At 47.8% G+C, this 13,659-nt stretch overlaps 1 protein-coding gene across 1 annotated transcript in view; it reads left to right on the plus strand.

Annotated features, from left to right (window-relative positions):
* Positions 1-12,544: 12,544 nt before the first annotated feature.
* The window catches only part of LOC123085991 (nicotianamine aminotransferase 1), a 3,353-nt gene continuing 2,238 nt past the window's right edge, over positions 12,545-13,659 (plus strand). Inside the window, exons 1-2 of the mRNA XM_044507693.1 lie at positions 12,545-12,851; positions 12,937-13,226. Coding sequence (XP_044363628.1) covers positions 12,834-12,851; positions 12,937-13,226 — 308 coding nt within the window. The 5' untranslated portion in view covers positions 12,545-12,833. The remainder of the gene's footprint in view (positions 12,852-12,936; positions 13,227-13,659) is intronic.

Consider the following 13,659-nt stretch of genomic DNA (forward strand, 5'->3'; position numbering starts at 1 on the left):
ATACATCATATTGTGCATTGCATTGATTGTGTTCCCTTCTGTGTTGCCGGTATTTGTCCCCTCTCGATAGACGTGATACCGATGATGTGATCGTTGACACTGATGAAGACTCAATGTTATCTTCAGAAGTGCCAGGCAAGCAAAACCCCCTTGTTCATTTTGATAAAATCCCACTCTCTCGCTCCTGCTCTCTTTTACTGCATTAGGACAACAACGACATTTTGTTACTTGCTGCGGTAGCTGAACCCCTTTATCCTTTGCATGACCTGTCATTGCCACAGTAAATAGATGAAATCCACTAGCATGAGTAGGAGTTGTTTGAGCCCTGATGTGCCTACTCATTCATGCTTGTTGTCATGCCTGCTATTGCTTAGAGTTGAGTCAGGTCTGATTCATCGGGGATGAATCAGAGGCGTGTGAACATGTCCTACTGTGTGTGAGCTAAGTGTGTGAACACGATTTGGTAAAGGTAGCGGTGAGAGGCCATGTAGGAGTACATGGTGGGTTGTCTCATTGCAGCCGTCCTCAGGAACTGAGTTCTGTGTTTGTGATCCATGATTCAGCTACTACCACGCATTGGGCCCGAAACCAATGGACCCTCTCGGCTTCTTGATCACCCTTGTCCTCTGTCCAGGAGTTGCAAGTAGTTTCTGGTGTTTGTAGTATGCTGGAGGCCGTGCGCAGCGCTGACCGTAGGGGTGGGCTGTGATGCGGTAGGCACGTGGCACGGTGTACCGGGCGCCCGTTTGGTGTCTCGGGAACCCTGTTCACATCGTTTGGGGCTGTGAGCGAAACTCCGGCCGGATCTCCTCATGGATGGAACCCGAATAGGCGATAAACCTGGACTAGAGACTTGAGTGTTTAGGTAGGCCGTGGCCGACACCCACGTTGGGCTTCCGCTTGAAGGTTGCCGAGTACATGTCGTGTAAACGGCGGTAAGTGGTGAGAGCGTGTGTGAAGAAGTACACCCCTGCAGGGTTAACATCATCTATTCGAATAGCCGTGTCCGCGGAAAAGGACTTCTGGGTTGCTTATATCAGTTCATAGACAAGTGAAAGTGGATACCCTAAAATACGCAAGATAAGCGTGAGTGCTATGGATGGCGTTCTCGTAGGGAGACGGGAGCGGATCCATAGTGGTGTATTGATATGGTGAATATGTGGACTCGTGTGCGCCACCTCAAAAGAGTTACATTGCAGTCGTAGTTTAGGATAGCCACCGAGTCAAAGCTGGCTTGCTGCAGTTAAACCCCACCATCCCCTTTGTTGATAATGATGCATATGTAGTTAGTTCTGATGTAAGTCTTGCTGGGTACATTTGTACTCACGTTTGCCTATTTTATGTTTTTGCAGAGAGACTTCGGTCTCACTAGTAGTTCCGCGTGGACTTCGACGTTTAGCTTGTTACCTCAGCTACGATCTTGTGCCCTCGGCAGGATCTGGTAGATAGTCAGGCTTCTCAGCCTTTTTCATTTATAGATGTCTGTACCCAGACATGATAGCTTCCGCTTGTGCTTTGACTTGTATGCTCTGAGTGTTGGGTCATGAGACCCATGTTTGTAATATCTCGCTCCTCGGAGCCTAATGAATAAATTACTTGAGTCGTAGAGTCATGTTGTGATGCCATGTTGTATTTGCACATATCGAGCATATTGTGTGTATGTTATTGAAATGCTTGGTATGTGTGGGATCTGACCATCTAGTTGTTTATCTTTAGTAGCCTCTCTTACCGGGAAATGTCTCCTAGTGTTTTCCACTGAGCCATGGTAGCTTGCTACTGCTCCGGAACACTTAGGCTGGCCGGCATGTGTCCTTCTTCGTTCCTGTGTCTGTCCCTTCGGGGAAATGTCACGCGATGAATACCGGAGTCCTGTTAGCCCGCTACAGCCCGGTTCACCGGAGTCCTGCTAGCCCAGTGCTACAGCCTGGATTCACTCGCTGATGACCGACACGTTCGATGCTGGGTCATGGATGCCTGTCCCTGTAAGTCTGTGCCACTTTGGGTTTACGACTAGCCATGTCAGCCCGGGCTCCTTATCATATGGATGCTAGCGACACTGTCATATACGTGTGCCAAAAGGCGCAAACGGTCCCGGGCAAAGGTAAGGCGACACCCGTGGGAATACCGTGCGTGAGGCCGCAAAGTGATATGAGGTGTTACATGCTAGGTCGATGTGGCATTGAGTCGGGGTCCTGACAGCGTTGGTATCAGAGCTTGACTGCCTGTAGGATTACCAAGCCAAACCGGTCGAAGTTGAGTCTAGAAATTCTTTAGTTATATAAGGGAATTGATTGTGGGATGGAATGTAAGGCTCTTTTTACTCCTTATACCTCATGGCCTTCTGATCTGAGTCATCATCTTCTCTTCTACGGGGATTAAGAACTAGGCTATCTCTTCTTTCTATTAGGAGCACGTGTTACTAATCAGTGGACTTATAAGATTGTTGGATTAAGTCTCAGTTCAGTTTCTACTACTTCCGTATGTTAATTGTTGATCTCGAAACCTTGATATTGTGCTTCTGAGTGGTTATGCCACCATTTTTGTGAATGTCTCAAATCCTTTCTGAGCATTTACAGCCGTTATGCTGTCCGATTCATCCCAGGTTTCTAAGTAGTCTGATGCATTTGCAAATCCTTTCTTTTCGTTTCAATGTTCCCATGGGCCAGATTAACCACACTAATCAGTGAGTTGAGGTACTCTGTTACCTTGACATATATGTTGGAGGTATTATTATGACCCTAGGTGTCTTAGGGGATCATCTAGTAATTTAGCAATGTTTTGTGTTCCCAGTGTGAGATTCTGGCCTTTATTCTCGAAGGCATTCCGTGATGCTACTTAGTAATAGGTATTCTGTTCCTGGGTTCTTGAACCCGAGATTCACTCTACCTACTTCATGTTGATAGTAATTGCTAGCGCCTGTAGGTTATTAGCAACCTTTGCGATAGTCCTCGAGGTCCGTGGTATATCGTTCTTCCAAATACCATGAACCATTCTTGGCAGGAGTTCTTCTGAACCAAAAGATGGCAACAAGAGTGCTCTCGATGAGTTCTCCATGCTATATTGTGACTCTGCCAGCTCAACCTTTCTGCATGGGTTATCCGGAAGAATTATGTTGAACTTGGTTCGACATACTAATCTATGCATCCACAACTCAGAAAGTTATATGTTCCTTTGAGTTGTCCCTCTTTAGTTGTCTACTGACCTTCGTCTATCAATTGATAGTCAAGATTATGTGTGCATTCGTTCATCGATGCCTATTACTCTTGTGGTCTGTCAAGCCATTCTATTCCGGAATGACTAGGAGAAACAAACTCCAGTACCTCATCCATATCTAGGATTGGGTCAAAGCAATTGTGCTCCGCAGATCAAAATGCCAGCCCAGCTTTTGATTCTGTTCTACCCTGAAGTATTACCGTCTTTATGTCAGGATTTTCATGAGGATTGCACCGGCTCTTGTGAATTCTTGATGTAGTGATACTTCTCACCATCATTATTCATCCCTCGGTTCCGTGTTGTCGCAACTGGAATGCCGACAAATGAATCGTGATGTGTGAATTCAATACTCCTAGCAACCTTGTTGCTTGGTAGTTAATGGACAATAACCTCATTCTTAGCATGTTGATTTTTGAATCATCGCCCTAAGGTTGATTGTGCTACCTAGTCCTTATTTCCTGGTGCACTCTTTGATTGATGAGTTAGGATTTTGTCAAGTCCTCGCTCATTTGATCATATCATCTTGCCCTGAAAAGCAAGATTGTTCTCGAGCTTAGTAACATATCGGTGGTTCGTGATTTTCCGAAGATCTTCTCGGGAGTATTACCAGGTTGTCACCTGACCGCTATGTTGAGCTCGTGATCAAGTTGGTTTCTTGTAAACCACCCTTTCTCCAAGAATCGGTGTTAGATATCCCTGAGCTAGTTGGTTAAGCTAGACAACAACTTGGAGAGTTGGAAGATAAAAGCTTGCCTGACTTAGTTCGTTCCAAAGGGATATTCTTGTGTGGTGTGTGTAGAAGAAAGATGATATCTTCATCGATTGGTCCTTGTGATAAATTGTTGGATCTATTATCTTACCCAAACCTTTGATTGAGTATGGGCTATCGTCAAATCAAATCAGAACCAACGATATTCGTAATGTTGTCTTACTCGTGGTTTTTCCTCAAGCATACACCATTATATCTCTGGTCTGACCAATGCTATCACTTGTTCACTTAACTATGGAATTCCTTTTAAAAGGAAACCCAGATGAATTGTTGTTGAGCCCATTGACAACATCCTTGTCTTCTCCGTAATTTTGCTGAACATTAAGTTAGTGTTGGAAACTTTTGAAAGCATTTGTTCATGCTAGCTCATGAAGCATATGCTTGGATGAAAGGAGTGACTTCCTCTAATTCATGTGCATTTGGTGTAAGTTGCCGCCATGAATTCGAGGAAGATTGTTTTGTTCCTTTGGAATCATCGCAAGTCGGTCATGCACGTGCGAAGAATTCTATGGTCTGTTAGACTGATCATCTTCATTCCATATGTATATCCTAGCACACCAAGCCACTGACTGATTTGTTCAAGGAGAAGGAGTATCTTCATAAGAGCTAATCCGGACTTATGAAGAACTTCGATATCCTCGCTGATGGTTCCCAACCAGAACTCGGTAGTGTTTTATTGTAAGACTACCATGTGATCATGTTTGTCTGAGGCAGCGTGTTCACACATGTGTAGCAGAACCAGCTCCTGTTTTGGAGCTTGCTATCGTAGTACATTTCCCAAGAATCTCACAACGTCATTTTGTCGATTTGTGTTGCAAACTTTCATTTTCTTCCTAGACTCGATGAGTCTGGAATATCCTGACACCAACCAGATCTGAATCTCAGGCAGATATGATGGTTTGGAACATTTCCCAAGAACTATAATATTGGTCCCTCGATAACCGATAAAGTGGATGTTGTGGCCAACACACCCAGCCGGAAGACCTATTATTGTAGTATCTTGTTGAGGAAGTTGGCCACCTCCCCATAAGGATTTCGTAGGATTTACCTCCGTAACTGTTCCTTATGGATTCTATTGCTCCCGAAGTCCGACCTTTACTTGATGTTCTAGTTATCAAACCATATCTATGGATGGGTTACACTAGCACGTCAAGGAGAACATTAGAAGCGGAGTGCTAAATGTCTCTCGGTCGATCATCCAGATTTTGTTTCCTTGGCCTCGCTAAGGTGAAATCTGAGAAAGTGTTATCTTCCTTTGCATCTGCATCATCCTTCATCATTCATCATGGTAGCAAGTTGTGTTGCCAGGATCCTTGACACGGATGTTGGTAAAATCTTGATGATTATGGAAATGCTCAAGTTCTTGAGAGCACGCACAAGTGCTAGGTTTGATCATCAGCACTAACCGGATTGCTCTCAGTTTTCTCGATTATGCTATGACCTTTTCAAACAATGAATTCACTCTCTATTGTTGGGTTCTTCCCCAGTTACTAGAATCATTCCCAGCATTTGCATTTTGTTCCCAGCTTGCACCGCCAATGTGCCATTCTACCACGGGTCTCTTCCATCTCCGGTGATAAGCAAAATTCATCCATTACGTTGTCTTCAACAAGGTAATCCACATCATCCAAGTCTGAGTATGCCATTCTACCGACCCCCCACCAATCGATTGCTGTGAATTGCCTTAGGCTGGCTTAAAGAGTTTCAATGATCTTTGAATCAAAGGTAATTCTTTTTGCCACTTAAGATAATAATCTACGAATCACCCTCCTCCAGGATGTTTCATCGTGGTATCATGGCAACTCAACTCCTCGCTACGTTGACAATCGTTTACCACCTTCTTAGGTGTGGAATTGTTGTCCACCTAGTGAACCTTCGTCATCCGTTTCTTTCCACCCCTCTTGATGTGTATCTCGTGTCTCAACCGAGAGATGGTCCTATGTCTCATTCCGTGAGTTGTTCGATCTTCGAGAAGATCGACCCTTCTAGAGTCTCCTTCTTCCCTCCATGTCATGTTGACAGGATTTTTCAGAGCAAGACTTCAAGACAATGATGGTGATCGAATCAATGTTCCTATGAAGTGCACCCTGGATCGTGAAGATTATACTAGTTGCGTTTCCCCTTCACCTTACCCTACACTCGAGTCTCGGGGCGAGATTCTTGTTTAGTGGGGGTGAGTTGTCACATCCCTAGTTCTGGCATGTCCTATGCCTGCTTCCATCTGAGCATCATGTTTAAATTTTTGAAACCTGAACTGAGGAATTTTGGAAGCCTCAAAACTTAAATAAAAGAAGGGCAAAAACCCTAAAAATCTCATTCATTGCTCCAAAATGCTCTTCTTAAATGTTTGATAATTTTTGGTAAGGGTTTTGGTCCCAACCAAAATATTGAACATTTTTAAGGATTTATTTTTGGGACTTTGAATTTAAATCATTAGCTATTTGAATTTGAATTATATTTATATAACTAGAATATAATTTCAAATACCCCTGAAATATTTTATGAGCTTTTGGAAAAGTCCATATAGCAAAATAAAAATATTCAGAGGAGCTTTTTGGCATTGTTTGAATTATTTTAAATTCAAAACAGTGGCAAAAGATTAAATAAAAAATAAAATAGAACAGAATTAAATAAAAAGAACAGAAACTTACCTGGACCTACCTGTCCAGCCCAGCCGGCCCAGCTCCCCCACCTGGCCGGCCCAGCCCACCTCCTCCCCCTTGTCATCTTCCTCCCCTCGCACCGAAGCAGCTCGGTGGCGAGCGCCGATGCCGCCTCGGCCACCTCCTGCTTCCACCGAGGCGTTCCCGAGCCTCCCCCTCACGCCTCGTGTCCCCTCGCCCCTCTTCCTCCCTCGCTGCTCCCTCTCTATTCCCCGAACACTCTCCCCCTCCTCTGTTCCCTCCTCGAACGGAGCCGCCGCCACCGACGAGAGCCACCGTGGCTACCGGCCACCCCACGGCTCACCGACGCCCCAGGAAGCTCCGCCGGTCCTCCCTCTACCTCCTCAACGAGCCACGAGGCCCCAGACGTGCCGCAACACCGCCCTCGATGTCTTCTTCAACCTCGGGACCGCCGGCCATCTTCGTCAAATTCGTCGGCTCCGGTGCCTCCCCGAGCTCCCCGAGGCCACCGTCGCAACCCCTGTGAGCTCCACTCCGTTTCCCCTCCTTCATTTTGCTCGTTCCCGTGCCGTAGCACCCCCGGCCACATTCCCGAGCACCGCCGTCCGCCATGGCCGCGTAGCTCTCCTGACCCGAGCCCCTCTGCTCGAACCCGTGGCACCAGCGCGCTTCTGGTGGCCCGCGGATGCCGTCTGGACCATCAGTTTCTCTCCTAGCGCGCCGCAGCCCAACCCCGCACATGGCCGAGCTCCGGCCGCCGCCTCAGGCTCCACTCCGGCGAACCCCGGCCACCCCGCACCTCCCGTTGGCCCCCCTAGATGCGCACGGGCACGGGCTACCTCCTGGTGCCCTTGGCGCGTCGATCCGATGCCCCTAGCGCAAGTCCGGCGTCCCCCGCCGTGCTCTGTGGTCGTCGCCGGCTACACTCCGGCGAGAGCTGATGTGGCCGGTCATTAGGGCCTAACCACCCCCGCTAACCCAGGCCTTGGCCACTGACTGTGGGCCCCACGCCCTTAACTAACCACGGTTAACCCCTGTTTAGTTTAAGTTAACCACAGTGGCCCCACGCGTCGGAATTGACCTAGCTGACGTGGCCGTTGACCGGTCCCACCTGTCAGTGAGTTAAAACAACCCTGTGTCACTGACGTGTGGCCCCCACACGTCAGGTTTGACCAGCAGCAGCGTCTGTTGACCTACTGACGTCACGGTGACGCACTGCTGACGTAATAAATGTTTCTGGAATTTAAATAATTCTTAAATGATTTATTAAATTCCAGAAAATTGTATAAACTTCAATAAATCATAGAAAATTAACCGTAACTCCAAATTAAATAATTTATATATGAAAAATTATCAGAAAAATTCAAGGAATCCATCCGTACCATTTTCATGCATGTTAGAACAACTTATAGCTGCTGTTTAGCACAAATCAAATAAAGGGCATGTAAATATCCACATATGGAGTTTGAATTTGAATCTTGGATTCAAACCAACTTCATTTAATCTGGTTTTAGTTGCATTAGCTCAAAACACATTCATTTTGCCATGTCATAATCATACATCATATTGTGCATTGCATTGATTGTGTTCCCTTCTGTGTTGCCGGTATTTGTCCCCTCTCGATAGACGTGATACCGATGATGTGATCGTTGACACTGATGAAGACTCAATGTTATCTTCAGAAGTGCCAGGCAAGCAAAACCCCCTTGTTCATTTCGATAAAATCCCACTCTCTCGCTCCTGCTCTCTTTTACTACATTAGGACAACAACGACATTTTGTTACTTGCTGCGGTAGCTGAACCCCTTTATCCTTTGCATGACCTGTCATTGCCACAGTAAATAGATGAAACCCACTAGCATGAGTAGGAGTTGTTTGAGCCCTGATGTGCCTACTCATTCATGCTTGTTGTCATGCCTGCTATTGCTTAGAGTTGAGTCAGGTCCGATTCATCGGGGATGAATCAGAGGCGTGTGAACATGTCCTACTGTGTGTGAGCTAAGTGTGTGAACACGATTTGGTAAAGGTAGCGGTGAGAGGCCATGTAGGAGTACATGGTGGGTTGTCTCATTGCAGCCGTCCTCAGGAACTGAGTTCTGTGTTTGTGATCCATGATTCAGCTACTACCACGCATTGGGCCCGAAACCAATGGACCCTCTCGGCTTCTTGATCACCCTTGTCCTCTGTCCAGGAGTTGCAAGTAGTTTCTGGTGTTTGTAGTATGCTGGAGGCCGTGCGCAGCGCTGACCGTAGGGGTGGGCTGTGATGCGGTAGGCACGTGGCACGGTGTACCGGGCGCCCGTTTGGTGTCTCGGGAACCCTGTTCACATCGTTTGGGGCTGTGAGCGAAACTCCGGCCGGATCTCCTCATGGATGGAACCCGAATAGGCGATAAACCTGGACTAGAGACTTGAGTGTTTAGGTAGGCTGTGGCCGACACCCACGTTGGGCTTCCGCTTGAAGGTTGCCGAGTACATGTCGTGTAAACGGCGGTAAGTGGTGAGAGCGTGTGTGAAGAAGTACACCCCTGCAGGGTTAACATCATCTATTCGAATAGCCGTGTCCGCGGTAAAGGACTTCTGGGTTGCTTATATCAGTTCATAGACAAGTGAAAGTGGATACTCTAAAATACGCAAGATAAGCGTGAGTGCTATGGATGGCGTTCTCGTAGGGAGACGGGAGCGGATCCATAGTGGTGTATTGATATGGTGAATATGTGGACTCGTGTGCGCCACCTCAAAAGAGTTACTTGCAATCGTAGTTCAGGATAGCCACCGAGTCAAAGCTGGCTTGCTGCAGTTAAACCCCACCATCCCTTTGTTGATAATGATGCATATGTAGATAGATCTGATGTAAGTCTTGCTGGGTACATTTGTACTCACGTTTTCCTATTTTATGTTTTTTGCAGAGAGATTTCGGTCTCGCTAGTAGTTCCACGTGGACTTCGACGTTTAGCTTGATACCTCAGCTACGATCTTGTGCCCTCGGCAGGATCTGATAGATAGTCAGGCTTCTCAGCCTTTTTCATTTATAGATGTCTGTACTCAGACATGATAGCTTCCGTTTGTGCTTTGACTTGTATGCTCTGATTGTTGGGTCATGAGACCCATGTTTGTAATATCTCGCTCCTCGGAGCCTAATGAATAAATTACTTGAGTCGTAGAGTCATGTTGTGATGTCATGTTGTATTTGCACATATCGAGCATATTGTGTGTATGTTATTGAAATGCTTGGTATGTGTGGGATCTGACCATCTAGTTGTTTATCTTTAGTAGCCTCTCTTACCGGGAAATGTCTCCTAGTGTTTTCCACTGAGCCATGGTAGCTTGCTACTGCTCCGGAACACTTAGGCTGGCCGGCATGTGTCCTTCTTCGTTCCTGTGTCTGTCCCTTCGGGGAAATGTCACGCGATGAATACCGGAGTCCTGTTAGCCCGCTACAGCCCGGTTCACCGGAGTCCTGCTAGCCCAGTGCTACAGCCTGGATTCACTCGCTGATGACCGACACGTTCGATGCTGGGTCATGGATGCCTGTCCTTGTAAGTTTGTGCCACTTTGGGTTTACGACTAGCCATGTCAGCCCGGGCTCCTTATCATATGGATGCTAGCGACACTGTCATATACGTGTGCCAAAAGGCGCAAACGGTCCCGGGTAAAGGTAAGGCGACACCCGTGGGGATACCGTGCGTGAGGCCGCAAAGTGATATGAAGTGTTACATGCTAGATCTATGTGGCATTGAGTCGGGGTCCTGACAGAGAAGGCCTATGACTCGGTGAGTTGGCCTTTTCTTCGTAGAGTTTTATTGGCCAAAGGGTTTGAGGGGACCCTTGTCCATAGGATTATGCAGTTGGTCTCGGGGGGCCACACTGCCATCAATGTTAATGGTCAGGTTAGCAAATTCTTTGCCAACGGTAGGGGCCTGCGGCAAGGCGATCCTGCCTCTCCCATTTTATTCAATTTTTTTGCGGATGCTTTATCTTGCCTACTCTCCAGGGCAGCCACTTGTGGGCACATTACTCCGGTTTGATCTAATCTTATTCCCCATGGTCTGACCCATCTACAATATGCGGATGACACTATTATTATGGTCGAGTTGAATGAGGCCTGCCTTTTCCCACCTCAAATTTATTTTATTATGCTTCGAGGTGATGTCGGGGCTTAAGATTAACTTCGCCAAGAGCGAAGTGGTTGTGACTAGTGTGGACGAATCGGAAGCCGCGCGAGTGGCCCACCTTCTTAACTGTAAGCTGGGCTCCTATCCGTTCAAGTACTTGGGTTTGCCTATTTCCCCGGATGTGCTTCATGCCAAAGATTTTGCCTCGGTAGTCACAAAGGTGGGGAACAGGGTCCTCCCCTGGCGGGGTAGATATAATATGAATGCTGGTAAAATGGCTCTAATTAATGCTTGCCTTTCCTCCCTCCCCATGTTCCTTATGGGCTTCTATCTCCTGTCGGCTGGGATTCATGCTGATTTTGACAAACACCGTGGGGCGTTTTACTGGAATGTTGCGGACAATCGTCGCAAATTTCGCTTCGTCAAATGGAAATTGATGTGCAGGCCCAAAAACCTTGGGGGGTTAGGAATTCTTAATACTTCCATCATGAATCAATGCTTGATGATTAAATGGTGGTGGAAGATTATGAGCGCTGAGGGTCAACCCCTTTGGTTGTCGATCCTTAAGGGTAAATATTTTCCGTCCTCGAGCCCGATGTTTGCTCTGCCGCGTGGTGGCTCTCAGTTCTGGATGTCTCTGGTCAAAGTTAGACCTATTTTTCAATCTTTCGTTAAGTTTGTTGTCGGGTACGGATCCTCGATTATGTTTTGGCTTGATTGGTGGTGTGGAGATTCACCTCTCTCGGTGACCTTCCCTACCCTTTTCTCTTTCTGCTCTGACCCTAATATTTCTATTGCGAAGCTTGCATCCCGGGGGGGGAACCTGGCCTTTCGCCGCTCTCTGTCGCCTGTAGAGTTTGAAGATTGGCAACGTCTTACTACCCTCTTCCCTACGCTCTCGACGGTCAGGGATTCGGTGCTTTGGCCGCTTTCTGCCTCTGGGCGTTTTTTTGTTAAGTCTCTTTATTATAAGCTCATTGGTGGCTCGCCTACCAATCATTTTTCCCATATTTGGAAGGCCCGTATTCCCCCTAGGATTAAAATTTTCTTATGGCAAGCTTTCCAAGGCCGGTTGCCCTCGGCTGATCAAATTCGTAAGAGAAATGGGCCGGGCTCCCAGTTCTGTGCCCTTTGCGGTGATGTGGAAGACTCGGATCATTTTTTTTTCACTGTCACCTGGCTAAGCTTATTTGGAGTTGTGTGCGGGACTGGCTTCGTGTCTCTTGGGGCCCTGCCTCCTTTGCCGAGTTGCGCGGCTTGGCTTCCAACCTTTCCGGTGTTTCTAGGCGCATCTTTTGGGTGGGCTTGGGGGCTATATGTTGGTCCCTGTGGACAACTAGGAACAAATTTACTATCGAGCACGTGTTTTCGGCTAAACCGGCTGACTGCTTATTTAATCGTGTGCTTTCCTGCAGCAGTGGAAATCATTGACTAAGGTCGACGACCAAGAGGCGCTCTCTATGCTGATCTACAAAATCCGGACGACGGCGACTCAGTTATGCGCACAAGAGCAGGATGCTTGATTGCTTCTTTTGGGCCAAATGCTTTAGCTTTAGTTGGATCTTTCTCTTCCGGCCTGCGTGCCGTGTACTGGCGTGGGAGCCATGTACCTGACTTTATCCTTCGTCGTCTCACCCATCGTTGGAGCTTGGATGTGTTTGATACTTTTCTGTGATGTTGTTGCTACCTGCCTTATGTCTTTATTTATAAAGTTGGGCATGCCTTTCCTCTCAAAAAATCCTGCGGTGTGAGCTTTATCTTGTGACACGACACACGTATCGCTCTTGGCTTTTGCATCCATACATGCCTCTGCTTGTAAATCTCTCCCTCTCTCGCTTCCACGGCGTGCGTCCGCGTCTCTCTCCAACAGAGTCCTTGGCTGCAGTGAAAGTCCGGCGCGGAAGGAGCTAGCCAACAAACTCCGAAACGCTTGCTGGTTCTGACCATCACTTGTGCGTCTGTGAGCCACGGAACCGCTACAAATACGCCCCGTACGCCCCGTGACTAGCGACGACAGAACCCTCACGTACGCCTAGATCTCATCTCTTGTTCTCTTCCATTCGTTTCCTCTCTCTCTCTCTCTCTCTTTCTGTTTGTGTGCAGAGTCTGCTCTCATGGCGCCGACTGCCCAGGTACCACCTCCCTCACCAACCCCCGCTGTGAAGTGCGAACTGCAGTTAATGTGCATGCCTCATTTCCTGTTTCTTGGTTCTTCAGATTGCGGCGCATGAGCGGCTTGGAGGCTGCGCGTGCGCGTGCAAGGCGGCGGTGAGGTGCCACCCGGCGCTGTCGTCGGAGGGGAAGGCGTCCATCAGGGGAGTCGTCGGCGAGCTGCTCGCGGCAGCCGGCAAGGACAAGGGCCTCGTCTCCCTCGGCGTTGGCGACGCCTCCGCGCACGCCTGCTTCCGCCGGGGTGGGGAGTTCGCCGCCGACGCCGTCGCCTGCGCCGCCAGGTCCGGGGACTTTGACTGCTACGCGCCTTCCTACGGCTTCCCCGCCGCACGCCGGTGAGCGCATGTTCGTCGCATGCCATGTTTCTTCAACTTGGCTAACCAATCAAAACATTCTAGTAATTATTTTGATTTTTTAGAGGTTTCGTTGGTGACATCGAAATACTAGTACCATTTGATACGCATTGCAAAGCACTTTCACATCATTTGATTTTCTTCCATTTTGCAACACCTCCACATTCACATGGCGTTTGCCCATAACAAAGACGTTACGATATGTGGTACGACCTGCTTGGCTCCCCGCCACCTGGACTATCAATATCTGTCAGAAAGTTCTAACTTCCAACTCAGTTAGTCAGTTGTACTACACTGCACCCTTGATAGCTGGCAACCACACATATACTAGTAGTAGATGTACAAACAGGATATGCAGACCAACAAAGCTAACCATTTCAAGCCGTTCATGTCACTGGTGCACCTTCACTGACCA

The sequence above is a fragment of the Triticum aestivum genome, chromosome 4A (genome assembly GCF_018294505.1).
Source record: "Triticum aestivum cultivar Chinese Spring chromosome 4A, IWGSC CS RefSeq v2.1, whole genome shotgun sequence".
NCBI lineage: Eukaryota > Viridiplantae > Streptophyta > Magnoliopsida > Poales > Poaceae > Triticum > Triticum aestivum.